Genomic DNA, 17,433 nt, shown 5'->3' with positions numbered 1-17,433 from the left:
ATATAGCAGTTAATGGTGGAGGTGAGAGGAAACTTGGATTCTTTTTCTAGCAGTTAACTAACTGGCTTGTTATTAGGGATGGTGTTCCAAATTGCACATTCATGCGTATTCATAGATTATGATCTTTATTAATAGGAATCAAGGTGTAGAACTGTCACTTGGCCATTTTTTTTATTTCTTGGACATGAAAAATATATTTAGCAATTTATTATACTACATAGATTATAAGGTTTTATAGTTTTAAATTTTAAACTACACTCACCATCCACTTTATTAGGAACAACTGCACATTGAAGCAGTTCATGTGGTAGCAGTGCAATGCAAAATATCATGCAGACAAAAGGTCAAGAGCTTCGGCTAATGCTCACAAACATGAGAATCAAGAAAAAGTGTGATCACTGATTTTGATTGTGGCATGGATATTGGCTGATGGGCTGGTTTGAGCTGATTTGAGTATTTCATAAACTGGATCCAAATTCCTCGGATTTTCACACACCAGTCTCTAGAGTTTACAAAGAAAGGTGCGAAAAACAAAAAACACCGAGTGAACGACAGTTCTGTGGGTGGAAACGCCATGTTCATTAGAGAAGTCACAGGAAAATGACCAGAACAGAAGAACACATCAGGTTCCACTCCTGGCAGCCAACAACAAGAATCTGAAGCTCACCCAAACTGGATAGTTGAAAAAAAAATAAATAAATAAAAAAATCACCTGGTCTTTTTCCAGTCTTCAACTGTTTAGTTTCTGTGAGTCTGTGCTCATGATAGCCTCAGATTCTTGTTCTTGGCTAACAGGAGTGGAACCTGATGTGGTCTTCTGCTGTTATAGCCCATGTACCTCGAGGTTTGATGTGTTATGTGTTATGAGATCCTTTTCTCCTCCACAGTTGTATAGAGTGATTATTTGAGTTACTACAGACTTCCTGTCAGCTCAGACCAGTCTGGTCATTCTCCTCTGATCTCTTTAATCAACAAGGTGTTTCAATCTGGCGACCCTCTACTCACAGGATGTTTTTTTTTTTTTTTTTTTGCAACATTCTATGTAAACTCTAGAGACTGCTGCCTGTCAAAATCCCAGGAGATCAGCAGTTTCTGAAATACTCAAACCAGCCCATCTGGTACCAGTAGCCATGCCATGATCAAAGTTGATCACACTTTGTCTTCATTCTGATGTTCAATATGAACATTATCTGAAGCTCTTGACCTGCATGATTTTATGCGTTGCGCTGCTGCCACATGACTGGCTGATCTGACTGCATGAATGTGCAGGTGTTCCTAATAACGTGGATGGTGAGTGTATGTCCTGAGCTAAATGAACTATATTTGCCTACACAAATTTTCACTGGCACATTGTTATTGACTATTCAAGTCTTACAATCTCTATTTATTTAATAACCTACCTCTTTAGATGACTGGATGGAGATGTACTGTTCAAATATTTTTTTTGCTCTTGAAGCCATTTTGGATAGAGATTTGATTCTCCTGTAGTCCTCACAAGCAAGCCAGAAATCCAGATTCTCCTCACTGAACTCCGACTGCAGGAAGGAGCGGAACACAGCAAGTCCATCTGTCAAAGCAAATAACAGTTACCACACAGACCTTAACGGCAAAAAAGGAAACAAAAGAAAATTTCAATAAATTAATAAAATGATTAATTAATTTACTGTGCTATAATACAATACATATACTGTACTACAGAAAATAAGATGTACTTACATTTGTGAGAGAGCAACTGGTCAAAAGATTCTCCCCATTTAAGAGCTTCTTCTGGAGAAGGCCTAGTAGAGCAACAGAGCAGAGAAGGTGCTTAAATACCCCTTATAATGCATTCCTTGACAGACATCCTGCATTCAATCCATTTAATCCACACCCAATACCACTGATGATATAAACACTTGATCCTTGATAACTTTATACAGTATCTATGATCATTTAATATGTTTCATGAACTCACATTCACATTCTTCTTTTCATTCAGCTACATTACTTGGAATTGATAAACTCCTGATCTCATGCCTCATCTCATCTTGGTGTCATTTCTGGTAACAGAGGAAGTAAACACTTGTACTAACTTGTCTGATTTGAGGACTTTCTCCAGCTTGCTGGATGGATGGCTTCCGGGTCTGTCGTTGTTCTTCTTCCGGAGAAAGGTCAGACGATTCTTCATATCTTTTGCTCTGCAGGAAGGAAAGAAACTAAGTGCTACCCTGAAATTTAGAACGGCTCACCAGCTAGCTGAGTGTTCAAATGTGTGTAGTTGTTTGGTGTGTTAAGGCAAAGATTAACAGAAAGGTGAAGAGATTATCATGAAGAATATTGGGACAGCATCTGGGTTTCGTTGTGATCACAGAGCCAAGATTCAAGCATCATTCACTGCTTTGCCAAGATTCGAGCCATCATTTACTGTACTGTTGAGGCATCAATCATAGAACAGCTTTTTTGAAGAAAATAAAAGTTGTATAAATGCCTATTTAGCGACAAGTGATTTGCAAGAACACTGACCGCACATTTGGCAAAGTATAAGGAAACATAATGACTTACAGATTTTTTGATTTCTTCTTTTTCATGGCACTCTTCCCCATTTGACACTTACAGTTTGGCTCACCACAGACCTGATTGTAGGAAAGAAAATGCATTAATACTGTGTAACATGCCCTAAAATGAGAGATGAAACAGATGTGGAAGGAATAACCCCTAATGCAACAGAAATGTGTTGCTATATACAGTGAAAAATGGCATGCAATATACACTGACCCGCCATTTTATCCAATCAGCCAATCATGTGGCAGGAGATACAGATTAAGAGCTTCAGTTAATGTTCACATCAAGCATCATAATGGGGGGAACAAATGTGATTTCTGACTTTGACTGTGGCGTGGTTGTTGGTGCCAGATGGGCTGGTTTCAGTATTTCAGAAATTACTCATCTCTTGAGATTTTCAAGCACAATAGACTTGAAAAACAAAAAACATCCAGTGAGCAGGACTTGATGAGAGAGGTCTGAAGAGAATGGCCAGACTGGTTTGAGCTGACTGGAAGCCTACAGTAATTCAAATAACTGCTCTTTACAACTGTACTGCGCAGACAAGCATCTTAGAATGCACAACACATTGAACCTTGAGGCAGATGGGGTGCAACAGCAGAAGGCCATGTCGGGTTTCGCTCCTGTCATCCAAGAACAACAATCTGAGTCTACAGTTGACGCAACATTCTTTATCTGGCCATTTTTGATGAACCCCTGCCTACTCAGATCAATGTTTTTTGTTTTTCACACCCTTCTATGTATACAGTACAGACTGTTGCACATGAAAATCCTAGGAGATCAGCAGTTTCTGGAATACTCCAAACAGCACGTCTGGAAGAAACAACTAGACATCAAACACAAAGTCACTGAGATCACATCACACGCACGCACGCACGCACACACACACCCCCTCCCGCCCAAGAGCTTTTGACCTGTATCTGCATGATTTTATGCAATGTGCTGCAATTGTATTCATTGCATCATACAACATATTTTATATAATTTACACATTATATTGTCAAATTATTTATCCATATAACCATAATATATGAAATGTATGAAAATGATGATATGATCCAAAATTCTCCCATATTTAAACAGTGGCAATAATCTTTATACTTTAAAACAGTGAAACATAATCTGGGTGTTAAATTGTGTAATGGTGGAGAAACAACTGATTGAGTCATACAGTAGTTTGTAATGAAAGTGAATTATAGTTGAGGAATGGGTTTCAGTTCAGTGAAGGAGAAACGTACCCTCCTACCAGTGAAGAGCAGGCAGATCTGATGGACAGATCCTCTGTTCTTCGTGAGCTCTTTCCTCAGGGTCTGGGGTGAGGGGACAGTCCAGCGCTGCTGCATCTCTCTGCTGCTCTCCATGCAGTGAATGGCCTGGTCAGAGATAAAGCGTGGTGAGCGTGGCTCCTGCAGCAGGCTGCCCTCGCTGTGTGTGCGCCGGTGCAGCGAGCGCTGCACACACAGCCTGGTGCTCTGCTGCCCCCTGCCAGGTGACATCTCCACCAGGCTCCTCCGCTTCAGATAGCCTTCATCGCTGTCCTCTTCCTCTTCCTCCTCCTCCTCAAGGTCTTCGTCATCGTCATCAGTGGATGGTGAGGTGAGAACGTCTGGATTGAAGGAGCGATCTAGGCACAGTTTAGGGATGATGAGAGGTGATGAGGAGGAAGATGAAGACGTAGGCCTGGCGCTCTCGCCTTCACCCTGTTCCCTCTTCTCGAACTCTGGCTCCCGTTCACCTCGCCTTGGCTCCTTCACTCTCTCCTTCCAGATGGCAGCAGGCTCCATGTGTGCAGATTTAGAGGTGTCTCCCAGTGTAGGAGGGGGTTGGACACACTCACTGGGATATGACACACACTCAGAGGGGATGCTGGTTCTGGCTCTGGTAAGACCACTGAGAGGGGAGCAGGTGGGTTGCGATGGAGAACATGGTTCTGAAACGCTGTGCGCTCCGAAGCCCAGCAGTCCCAAATCAGCCTGATCACCAGCCTTTGGCTCTAGCATCTGCCAAGAAAGCATTAACCAAGCGTTACTTTTATAAAGTCCATCTAGTTGAAATGGTCCAGTGTTTTGCAACACACGTGCAATTACCAGAGACAAAGATTAATTATGCTTTAAATCTGCACAAATTTCACAAATTTCAAATCTGGGACTACTGCTCCACAGTTCCACAATGTCCCACAGCTGCAATGTTTTACTCTACAAAACAGCCTAAAAAAACAGAGTGTAGCAGAAAAGAAAGTGGCCAGGAAGAAACAAGATTGAGAAAACACAAGAGTAAACACAATGAAGTTTTTCAGCATTGACAATATCGAATCACTTTAAAGATCACGAAAACTGATGCTAGCGTTGCTTTGCTGCTGGAGAGGTAATTATTGCACTTCTGGTGTAGAACTTCTCTTCTATGCTCCCAAACTTCAACACTGTATAGTACTCAATAAAGCTAGACAAGCTTCAACACTTGGATATCTAATGCCCATTTAGCTGCAACTTCCATTTGCATGTATGTAGCTTTCATAAAACCGCTGACGTAGCTGAAGACATATGATCCAACCAAGCGTTTGCATATCGGCATTGATAAGCTTTTTGAACTGGAATTAGGTGTCTACCCACACTGGAATTTTCTGGATTTTGATGATACATTCATGATTCCTTTAGACTGTGTACACCCATGTTTTTGCAGAGGTTTGTATGTACTAGCAAAATTGCCTACTTGAATAACAGTGGCTTTAAATTAAATAAATATTTTAATTTAAATAGCTCCTTTTGCACTATACACTAGTTTGTGATCATTAGCTAACTAACTATCAGTGTCCGAACAGATTTATGTGTATATCATTCGTGCGTGCGTTTACACAAGAAATTCGGTATTCATGAACATCCTGTAAATACAGAAAAATGTTTGTATTGTATCCTGCTCCTAAGTGTGTGTAAATTTACACACAAGAAGACAAGCTAATGTAAACTGCACATGCAGATACACATGAAGGCTTTTACTGCAGTCATCAGTTGAGCTGCTACAGACAGATGTTTGATCCCATATCTGATATGTTCCACTTCAGGAAATTACACCATGATGTTTATACAGCATTAAGGCAATAATTCTCACCTCGCCAACATTAATCACTTACAGAGTTACATACATGCTGAGAGCACTTTTAAAAGCAGCATATATATATTCTTACAGGATTTACAGCTTAATTCACTTGTAGCAGTGAACAAACCAAACATTGTCTACCAAACATTAATCCAAAATATGCTACAAAGATTTACCCCATGAGCTTTGTGATAGCAATATTGTCAAAACAACAATACTGGCTGAATGTTAAATCAACATCTAATAGTGAAGCTGCTGTTTACTTTAAAATACACTTTACATTTGTCAAAAATGTGCATGCAATGTAAAACACAGTACAAGCAAATTTAGAAAAGATTTACCACTTTAAAAAGATCACTGACAAATCACTTTTAAAATGCCACATTGAAATGTAAAACAAATATACAGTATATGCTGCAAATATCTAGTACGTCTACTGACAAAATGCAGAATTTGAATGACCTCACCTTCACAAATGATGCAGTGTTTATCTTCTAAAAACAAATAATGTGTTCTTTCATCAAGGCAGCAGCACTGGAACAGCTCTTTGTGACATCTTCCCTTTACACCCTCCCCTCCCCTCCCGTTCGCCCTCCCTCACTTTCTCTCTCCCTAAGTCGCATGTATCTGCGTATCTGTTTGTGCTGCTCTGATTAATGATGTCGCTGCTGAATCAATTGTTGCTAATGCCAGCCCAGGGGGCACCGAGTCGCAGCAGAGATGAGAAATGGCCAAAAATCTGATTTTTTCCTTCACCGTCCTCGAAGGGAATGAAATAAGACTGTAGGAGGCATCCTGTTTAAACACACACTGAACTGTGGGATTGAATTCTTGGTGGAACTGAACTACAAAGCACACAATCACAGGAGAGATGCTCTATACAAAACAGTGTGCCTTACAAATGTGATGTAGAGTGTGTGTGTGTGAGCCAAAGTGAGAAAGGTGTGTGCTTTGTACCTGGTCAGGACCCATTCTTTCTCTCAGAGTGAGCTGCTTGTTGATGTTGTCTCTCAGACATTGGTACACTCTTCTCTTCTGCTCAGCTGAAAAGGCCTCCAAACTGAACAGACATTCAGTTCTCTACAAAGAGAAAGATAGGTAAACAGAGAGAGAAACACATCCCTTTTATTTAGCCGAAGAGCAGCTGATATGTGCTTTATTGTCAGGGTTTATTATGTGTGTCCTTCTACTGCTCAGGCTCTGAAAGGCAACCTTTGTCTCACACGCTGCACTGAATGAGAGGTGAGGGAGCAAAAGCAAGGGACAGAAAGAGGGAGTGAGGGAGAGAAAAAATGAGAAAAAGCAAAGAAGAGAAGTACACACACTGCCACTTATCTATCACTGTCTGTGTTTTTGTGTGTGTGTGTGTGTGTGTGTGTGTGTGTGTGAGAAAGAGAGAGGTGTTGTCAGGGAGATGGGCAGATGGCTGTGTGTTTAACGCTTCGCCTCTGCGTGTATTTGCTGGAGTGAGCCGTCTGTCTTGCTGACATGTCTACTCTTCTGGGAGCGAGGAGCTTGGAACAAACTCACATGTGACGTACGTCATGTCATAATTAAGAGTCACTCCAGCATGGAGATGCTGTTATCATACTGTAAAAGCCTGTAACACAGTGAGATTCTGCATGCTAATGGTAATAATCTGGTGCATAAAATGCACTGTATGATACTGTACAGCAAGGCTGTCAAATTCCTCTGAAAATGCATTCAAATTGTATTTACTTAAAAGATTAACTATTAGAATAGATTGGAGTATTTATTGATTTAAAATTTTATAACAGCAGACAGAGACAGAACTAAAATTGGCAGCAGCGCTATGACACTATGCATTCATATTGCATCCTAAAACATGAAACTTGAAAACTGTCTTGCTTTCTTGTGACCTTTGCTTAAGAAGGCGCATTTATCATATTTACTGATATTTAGCCAGACGGAATCCATTTAAGCTCTCTCTGACACACAGCTACACTAAATCACAAATGGCTTCTTATTTGTTACATATCTTCAATACAAGGGGTATTATGTACTGCATTTTAAAATATATGTAGTGCACTATACCATCAAAAAATACCAGTGATTCAACTATTGAAAAGGTGACTGCTAATGAGGGTTGGAAATCAGTACATTGTTACTTAAATATAATATCAGGACATATAATTTAAAAATTGATCATTTTCAGAATATGGGAAAATAAGGTAAACCATCACCTTATGCATTTATTCAGAGCTTATTTTCTACATCAAGCTCCACACAAATTTGATCTTTTTTTTATTATTATTATTATTTTATCTTCAAGTATTCAATGAGTAGAATTCTCATTAAACACAGGATTCCATTAATTGCTATCCTAAGACTCTGAAGGCTCCATTCAGTTTAATACTATAGATTTTAGGTGTAACTTTTGGGGGATGAGAAACAGGTGTACTGATGCGCACTTACCTCTACTCTGTATGAGATATACAGGCGCAGTTTATCTGCAGGAACTGCAAAGGAAGAGATGCATGTTGTCTTAAAACAATCAGTACAGTTTAAATTGACTTCATGATTAAACAAGTGCAGGGTTATTTTTTAAAGACCCTTATTCATTTTTCACCAAAACCCACATTAATGTAATGAACACCCATTAGGCAAAGACAGTCTCTTCTGTAAAAAGGGGCAATAAAAATCCTTATAAATAGAGGCAGCAGGAGAAAGGCAGAAATGCCTCCTGTGGCACGCCTTTGGATATTTCTATCCATCACCAGGAAGATGAATAATACACACACACCCTCCCCGGCAGCCTGGGACTGACTCTACCGGAGACAAGGCCATTGTTTATGGCGGACACAGCAGCAGAGTGCAAAGCAGCTCGGCAGCCAGTCTCAGGGAACTACTCTTAATACACACACACACACACACACACACACACACACACACACACACACACACTCACAGACATCCCTGCCGCCTCCTTCCTGAGTGCTGCCGTGGCTCATATACACAGTCACAAATAATCCAGGGTGGAGCTCGTTCACATCCCCTCTTATCTAAACAATCAGCTCAGAGATGCTTCATACACGTTCTCACAAACATACACACAGCTGTCTATTTCTCAATCCTAAACATGTAGCAGCTCGAACTAGGGTTAATATGTTTTATAAAGGTCTGCAAGCAAAGAAATGAAATGTGCTAGCTGTTTGGTTTTTTTTTTTTTTTTTTACAAACATGCAGTTCTTATTTTTATTCCTCATACTTCTTATTCCCATAAATTTTTTCTACAATTAATTCAGAAAAACGTAAATTATTTTCATTTGCTTTCAATGCCTAGGAACTGTTGCTTTTATTAAACATGCCCTGTTTCCCTGGATTATAAATATGAAGTTGCACACATGTAAAATGCCTTTGTTATGTATTACCATGAGAAAAAACAAAGAACAGACAGTAGATGTTAAAAAAAAATACATAAGCTGGTTGAAAACAACATTGTTATGAACCAATGAAACAACACTTTCGTCACAACATTGCCTGCAAGCATTGCATGAAAGAAGCGCTTCCTGAGAGCACCTCACAATATACGGCTCCTGAACTTCACCAAGTGCCTTTAGAACTACATCTGACATCATGTGTTGTGGTCAGATGAGACCAAAATCAATCGTTTGGGTCATGGACACCATCCGCATGCTTGGCAACACCGGATTCCGACTATAATACATGGAGGTGGATCATTAATGCTCCGGGGCTATTTTGTGGCTGGTGGTACGGGGATCTTGTGACGAATGACGGCATCATACAATATATTCTGCAAATTACCACGATATTTCAGCCCAAAACCTTGTTACCTCTGCCAGGAGGTTCATACCAGGTCATAGTCAGAGCATTCAACAAAAGGATGAGCCAAGCATACATCCAAATCAATAAGGAACTTGTTAAAACACAAAATCAGTGTTTTGCAATGACCATCTCAATCTCTGGATCTCAGCCCTACACAAAACCTGTGGTCTGAATAGAAGCGTAAAGTCCACATGCACTAAAATAAGAATATAAAGGACCAAGATCCATCAACAAGTGTCTCTAACCTTGTAAGACATTACAGAAAGAGAATTAGTACCGTTGTTCTCTCCAGGGCAGGCATTTTAAAATAACTGTAAGAGAGTCATTCATTTTCAAACCAGTGTTGCACTATTTTAGTGTTTGGAAAAAAAAATTAAATAAAGCTACACCATGGTCCTACATGTTTGAGTTCAGAATGTCACTTATTGCATGTTTTATTCTTTTTATAATATTATTTTTACTCATTTTCATGAAGGGTGCCAATAATTCTAGTGTGTAACTTTTTAAACTAATTAGATTTGATATTGATGCAATGTTCTTGAATTTGAATTCCAGCTAATGATGCCATAGTGGTCTTTTACACCTAACCAATCACACAGCAAGTGAACATGCACACTGGAGTAAGGCTGTGTGTGTGAAACTTCAGTCTATTCACTATATACTGCACCATTTTAGTAGTGTTGCCATTTTTTATTAAATAGTGAAATTCACTGCAATTTATTGGTGTCCATGCAAGATGTAGGGCACAGAACTGCCATAATGTATTTTGCACGTTGCTATTGTTTGTCTTCTTCCTTTCAATTTCTTCTCTTCTTCTTCATCTCTTTCCTTGTGCTTTCCCTTTTTGTCTGCCTCTCTTAGTTAATTTCTTCTTTTAAATTTGCCTTTTATTTCCATCTTTTATTCTTCCTTTTGTCCCTTCTCTTTCTCTATTGCTTGTCTTTCTTACCTGTATCATTTCTCCATAGCTTTTCTTCTCACTTAACTCTTAAACTCAAATGTTTTTGACCATTTCGGGAGAAAAGGGTATCCTTCCATCACTTTCACCAGCCCAGCAGCATGCATTTATTTAGGAGAATCTCTAAAAGCAGAAACCCCAAAACAGCACAAATGAAAACCTCCCATTATGCAGTTAACAAAGGTAAGTGGACATACCATCTTGCAGCTGGATCTGATGGAGGTAGAGAGGACTCTGCAGCACATTGCATCGACCGGGTTCGTCCTCTCTAGTAAGCAGCATTAGGTCAGTGTAGATGAACACTGTGGCCTACAGGGGGAGATAGAGTCAACTATCATAGGCATACTCAAGCTGCTAACATTGCACCATCAATGGACTGCTTTGACTGACACTAACAAGTCTCAGTGTAATAAAATGCTAAAGCCAAGTCATTGTTCTGACTTGGCCAAGTCAAGCCAAGTCACATATTCAGTGTCATTGTGATAGATGTGCATTATGTGTGTTGGAGCTTTTTCTTTTGGAAAATGAGTATGTCATATACATACGGATATATAATTAAGCACAGCAGGCACATGATAAATATGACAACTGGCTATCATCTGCAAACCCCCTAAGCTTATGCTGTGCTTAGTATTTGGGCAGAAGGAGCTGAATCTATTCAATTTATATGAATTTGGAACTTCTGCATTTGTCTTGAATGCACAGAGACCCTGTTGTAGACCATCATTTTTTATTGGAGTCTGTGAATTAGAAACCATCCCAGTAAACCAGCGTTGAATGGCGTGTGTTTTTACATATTAAAACATGATAGGCTCTTACTTTATATGATGCGATAACCCTTGCGTATCAGATACTCAACACTAAGATTTTAACATTGATTTTACATTGAGATTTGAAAGCCCGTTTTCCTAAAATAATGCAGCAAAACCTCTGCAGTGACAGTGCTTCATCTTCAGTCTGTTTGATTCCCACAGAAAAGCCAGCTGGGTCAGTGTTTGTTTTGATCCCTACTCCAGCCTGGAGCAAAGCCAATCTAGTGAACTCCACAGCTGAATAACACAGGCAAACACACACACAAATGTACTTGTGGGAGTCCACTGGGGGAGTGTGATGAACAGCTTCTCCTTATTAAACACACCAAACTTTACAAATGCCAAACTCCTCAGCATGTCTTCACAAGAGCTTCAAAAGAGAATAAAGGTCAGTTAACAGTGGACTCCTGGCGAGAAAGCACTAGGAAAGAACAAAAAGAGAAGGCAGGATTGCTATAGATACACCATGGATCAGAGTGGCTATTGTGGCACAGAGAGATTTATCTTTACTCAATATGACTCAAGCTGTGTTATCTAGAGGTCAGCCTATTCCCAAACCCAGAGTTTCTCAATAGCTGCTGCCACAAGAAAAGTCAAATCCAGGTGTCTCCTTGCCGAAGTCTGAATCTGATTAGACATAGTTGCTAATGAGACCGGTATTTTTGTACTTCACGCATCACACGCAACAAAACAGTTTCATGGAGATGTATTATGAGAACAAACTAAAAACATAGCATAGCAAGAATGACAAAAACTGTGGCACCTAGGAAGCTCTCCTAGCAAACAAGATCTTTAAAAAATACTTTCCTTGCTTATTTTATACAGGAGAAGTATTTGCGGAAAACGTCTAAGAATTAATATACCTGAAACTAGCCCAAAAAATTGGGCCATTTGAAAAGGGAGTTATTTTTCTTTTTCTCAGCCTTTGTGTTGTAAACAAAATCACCATGGTGTGCACACATTTCTGATGTTCAGATATTATCCACTCCATAATTCACCTTTCCCTCTCCCAATATTTGCAATATTTTATAATAGAAATTGTTCTGCCTGTCATAGACACACTGTCTGCACTTACACTTTGCCATTGCTTGCAGAAATTTATTAGATTTAATTGCTATTATGTGCTATAAAACAAAATCTTGGCAGCCACAGAGCACTTTTGAACTAGCACTGGCAAACTGACAACTGCCAATTAGCTGTCCTGTCCGCTGCTTCTCCTCCACTGAAAATGTTTATAGACCGAGCATGGGGCGCGATGCCTACTCCAATGAGCCTCTATTAGTGCTTGTTGCAGTTCCCAATTTTGACTGCTATTTCCAATAATAACTCTATGGAGCTATTATAATAAGCTATTACAATGTGCACACTGCCCCACAATTGTGCAACATCTAGAAAGGTGAGGAAATCAAGTCTGTCAAATAGCAATTTAAAAAAAAAAAAATAAAATCATTGGTCACACAAAAGAGGTGGTTGGAGGATTGCTGAAAACAGTAGAGTACGCAAACGTTGATAAGGTCTGCAATTATGAACAGTTCGTAAAAAAAAGAAAATAGATAAGTCCTCTTGTTAGCAATGGACTGAATATGTGCTGGGTACAGACTTTACACTTTCACAGTGCCATTTTTAGTTTTTAAAAAAAAAAAAAAAAAAAAAAAAAAAAAACAGTACAGGAATACAGGCGAAGGCCACTAGTCATAATATAGCCCCTTTAGTTAGTGACCCTTTTCTGGGGAGCATTTCTGGCCTTACCTTAAGTGCCATGTTTGTGCTGTCATGAAGGATCATCTCTTCAGACAACAGCAGCGTTCTCTCCGGGCTGCATAGGTCCAGTGGCTACAATACAAAATATGTCTATTTACAGTATATAACTCTGATATCCATTTCAGAGCATTAGTCATATAGATCTAATCTCATTACAAGCACAATCAATAGTTATTTGAAACAGTGGGAATAAACACTTGGTCCTCTACCTGGACAAACACAGGGAAGATGAGGATCTTGGGGGCCAGGCTGACATAAGTGCCATAGCTGGAGTGGGGCAGATGCGACTGTACAAGAGTGCAGTTCTGGTAGTTGGCAAAGCTCTGTCTGTATGATGAGGGTGGAATTGTGGCCGTCTTGCTGTTCAGAGACCTGCGTAATGTGGCTCGCGCTTCCACTCCAGTGTCCTGGAGGTAGGCTGTGCTCTGTTGAATCCCTTGTGAGGAGTGAGTCTGATAAATTCTCCCTGAACGAAACAGACAGAGTAAAGTTGAACTGTATTATTTTAAGAAAGGCTATTCTAGAAATTCAGAATCATTTTCTCCACTTGTTCTATTCATTTATAACAGCAACTACAATTATTCAACTATGTTAAACAACCATAAACTGTGGATGGTCTTACCAAGTGTTCCTAGTGTTCCATTGCTGTCTGGATAAACAGGTTGTAATATCTGAATATAAAAGAAATATTTACCTGACAAAGCAATCTAATAAAAGCAATTAGCCTTGTTCAGTGACAATATCTTGAAACAAAATGCAAACAGGTAGAAGCCTCTATAAATAGGCAAGATTAGACTTCATTGTCCATATGTTGAAGTTTGGACAGTATACAGACTAGGACTGAGACTGTATTATACTGAGGGCTCCTAATGAAAAAGAGATGTCTCGCATATATGAAAAGACTTGAAGCTCAGAGATCAGAGCTCAAGCCATGGAGAAAAGCAGCTTAGGGGAAAAAGCTGCTATCCATAGCATTAACATGAATGTGAAATAAAGGATTGATAAAATGCTGTTGTGTCTTAGAATATGTACATGAGATGAGTTGGATTAATCTTTACCTGGTTTCCAGGGGACAAGATGATGTAATTGTCACCATTCGATGATGTCACACGGGTGCCCTTGAGGGTCTGTGTACGTGTTTTGTAGTCGTTCTCTTCCCGTTTCCCTGTCCATGACCATGTTGGCTCCCTGGTTCCGTTTCCTGCACTCTCAGAGCTGTTTCCTTTCTTACGACGGCTTAGTTTGTGGTTGGAGGGTCGAGAAAGCAGGGGTGGTGTTTTGTTTTGGGTCTTGGTGGCAGGAGACATACTGTCAAAGCCAGAGGTTTTATACGAGGGCCTGTGAATCAGGCCTTCGTAGTAAGGCTTCATGACTGGCATTGTCCTCCAGACCACCACGGTGATCTCATTCCGGCAGTTTCTAAAGGAGGAGAAAACATTTTATAGGCCTTTAACATAAAATGTACAAATCATTTCCTATGTTAAGTGGGTTCTTTCATAGCTAGCATTTGAAGTTTTGCCTATTGGGCATTGTGAGCCATTTACATTGTAATTATACAGACAGGTGTCACATTACAGGTACGAGTGACGTGATTTGACTGATCACCTTTATCCTATGATGAAACATTTCTATTCTGAAAGCTGTTATCCTGGAAGAGATCACTATGTCTCCATCCACAGAGCATGATGGCTCACTGAATGGTTTGATAAGTTTGAAAATGAAAAAAATGTAAATATATGCTACAGCCTTCACACTCACCAGAGTCTAACCCAATTCCCACTCAAAAAACCACTCTTCCAAAAGACATTCCCTCATCTGGTGTTGGGGAAATGTCTTTTGGAAGAGTGGTTTTCATCCCTCCAGTACAGTTCTATAGACTTGTGGACTCTTTGACAAGGTGCAGTGAAGCTGTTCTGGTGGCCTGTAGTGGCCCAACACCTTACTAAGTCATTTTATGTTCATTTTCCTGTCTGCACCTGTCTGTACATTATATTCTGAGTGATAGGCAGTTGCCAGAGTGCTCAAGTTGAGTTCTAATCTAAGCTGCAGTAACATGTACCTGCTGTACTTCTGCATTTTACACTATACAATTTTACTTTTATATGTCAAATGTCAATGCCAATAAGATGTTTACTGTATTCCTGCACGTTCATTCAGACTTTTTCTATGAGTGGGTGTAGCTGAGGGAGACTAGAGAGGAAGAGAAGTGAATGCTTATAATAAAAATAATGAATTGATGCTTAGAATGTAGACATCTTAACAGCCTAGCATCTGTAGGGTGAAAGGCCTTTCAGCATGTTAAGGTTTCCTTTACCTATAATGATTGTAACCAGGTCTCTGAAATCCCTTATGTTGGCTAAAATGCATATTTTGTTATTTCCAAAGCTAGCAATGTAAGCTTTCTAATGATACCAAAAGAATCCATAACCATTTGTAACAAATATCAAGAGGAATGCAGGATGTTTAATCACAAGTGACATAAAATCTCCGTGGAGTTAACTGGTTCATTTGATAATAAACCTACATAATGAAATAAGGATACATTATCAGCTTGGAATTCAGTTAATATTTTGGTTAACTTAACTTTTGGCTGTTAGTTTTATCAGTTGTTCCTGCCGAGAGAATTTCTCAAACTGGAAGGAATTTCCGGAATAGCACGTTCTTTTGAAAACTGCTGTTGAAATATTGCTGATGTGTTTGCAATGTTCATTATTTATTGTCAACATTCAAAATGTTATAAAAAAGTCTTTGTAGGCTCTTTGGCACACATTATAAAAGTAAAGCATTGCTGATTTCTTCTTGCAAAGTTTGGCTGTAGCCAACAGGTGTAATCAACAGGTATCCAAGCGTAATAGTAATGATAATGATGCCACCTGTTAATGTCTAGTTCCAAGACTAAACAGGTTCACTGCTGGCATTACAGCCAAGTCAGGCATAGCAGGCTACTCAGAACACACAAGGAAAACTTAACTAGTTGTGAAATTATAACAAAATTAAATGCATTATTTACTGAAAGTTATATACTCCATTTATAATGGAAAAGTCAAGTATTCTTGAAAGCATAATTACAAAACGCTGAGACTTTCAAGCATCTGCATGAGTAATGTTTATATAATCAGCAGCTATGTGATTGATGTTATTGATTCCACAGTAAGAATGACAGACCTGATGGCATGTGCCAGGTCCACACACTTCCAGTGCTCTACTGGTTGGCCATTCAGCTGAAGCACCGTGTCCAACTGCTGCAAACCAGCCTGGTGAGCTGGACCACCTTAAAGTATGACAGAGAACCAAACTCCATAGCTAACATAACGTAGTATACAATAATGAAACAATCAGATATGTGAAAATGCATGTATCAGTTTCTGCTCTGCATGAAGCATTTTCTAGAATGTGACAGGACTAACCTGGGTCCACAGCCTGCACACGCACAGGTGAGTCTGAGCAGATAGTGAAGCCGAAACCATCCTTTCCCCTCAGAATGGTAACCTGCATGAACACATCAACCAGAACAGAACTGTCACACAGTCTGTGGGAACTGAAGTACCTCACTGAATGTGTTCAGCTAGGTCAAGCAATCAGGGTCTGGGTCAGTTCCAATTCAGGAGCTTAATGGAAATCCACTTACTCACTTAAGACCTGCAAGTGGGCCTAGGCCAAACTTATGGCATTTATTACTGAGTAAAGGTGAAATTGTTCCAGGAAATACATTAAATGCAAAATATAACTACCTTATTTCATATAAGACGATTAAATAAAAGACCACTTAGATTATTTTTGCTGGGACAACAGAAAAGAAGGTCAAGCAAAACACACATTAAAGAAAAAGGCCTTCATGTGAGAAATACAGTACCCCAGCAGCAGTCAAGTTCAAGTGCCACAGCTCCAAACAGACAGAGATATTAAAATGTACAAGTTGCTGGGAGATGTAGAGAGGCCTTCACTCTCAGTGGGAAGAAAGGGAAACGAGTTGCTTCTGAAAACTGCCAGGGCCCAGATAAACAGTGCAGAGGGGGATATTTGGACAGGGCAGAGGTGAAATGCCAAAAGAAGCGGGTGCCAAACTAAATAGGGAAATGTGGAAAAATGTCTTGCGTGTACCATGACACTGGGTAGACAACAATAACGCTGAGAGACAGAAGGAGAGTGGACAGGACTATAAAATTTTGGAAGCATTCCTTTTGTTTTTTTTCCTTCGTCTGCTTCAGCTGGTTTAAGTACATCACTGAAACAATTATCAGTCCTGGCTCTTCCCCTCTTCATCAATATATTCTGCTTTCTTTCTTTCACGAATAATGCCCACAGCTGTAAATCTGTACATCTTAACAACTAGCAGCATGATCCCTGGACAAGTACTTCTAAATCTAGGATCAATTATATTTCCCTTTATTCTCTTTAACAAATTTCAGCAGATCTTCTTAATGTCTGGCATTCCCTGAAAACCAAAGCACTGAACTATTT

General features: G+C 39.6%; 1 protein-coding gene across 5 annotated transcripts in view; it reads right to left on the bottom strand.

Annotated features, from left to right (window-relative positions):
* The window catches only part of LOC113542525 (regulator of G-protein signaling 3), a 34,927-nt gene that overhangs the window by 2,021 nt on the left and 15,473 nt on the right, over positions 1-17,433 (bottom strand). For 4 of the 5 annotated variants that reach the window (XM_026940115.3, XM_026940116.3, XM_034299315.2 and 1 more), the window contains 14 exons: positions 16,380-16,461; positions 16,138-16,243; positions 14,031-14,391; positions 13,595-13,643; positions 13,182-13,438; positions 12,961-13,044; positions 10,597-10,708; positions 8,071-8,114; positions 6,592-6,714; positions 3,780-4,541; positions 2,542-2,612; positions 2,073-2,177; positions 1,717-1,778; positions 1,401-1,567 (listed from right to left, as the gene is read on the bottom strand). In XM_026940115.3, coding sequence (XP_026795916.3) covers positions 1,401-1,567; positions 1,717-1,778; positions 2,073-2,177; positions 2,542-2,612; positions 3,780-4,541; positions 6,592-6,714; positions 8,071-8,114; positions 10,597-10,708; positions 12,961-13,044; positions 13,182-13,438; positions 13,595-13,643; positions 14,031-14,391; positions 16,138-16,243; positions 16,380-16,461 — 2,385 coding nt within the window. Of the gene's footprint in view, positions 1-1,400; positions 1,568-1,716; positions 1,779-2,072; positions 2,178-2,541; positions 2,613-3,779; positions 4,542-6,101; positions 6,129-6,591; positions 6,715-8,070; positions 8,115-10,596; positions 10,709-12,960; positions 13,045-13,181; positions 13,439-13,594; positions 13,644-14,030; positions 14,392-16,137; positions 16,244-16,379; positions 16,462-17,433 lie in introns of all 5 variants that reach the window. The other variant, XM_053228875.1, reaches the window with a different exon arrangement.

Source organism: Pangasianodon hypophthalmus, chromosome 24 (genome assembly GCF_027358585.1).
Source record: "Pangasianodon hypophthalmus isolate fPanHyp1 chromosome 24, fPanHyp1.pri, whole genome shotgun sequence".
In the NCBI taxonomy this organism is placed as follows: domain Eukaryota; kingdom Metazoa; phylum Chordata; class Actinopteri; order Siluriformes; family Pangasiidae; genus Pangasianodon; species Pangasianodon hypophthalmus.
The sequence above is the reverse complement of the archived record's forward strand: the minus strand, read 5'-3'. Positions and strand labels throughout refer to the sequence as shown.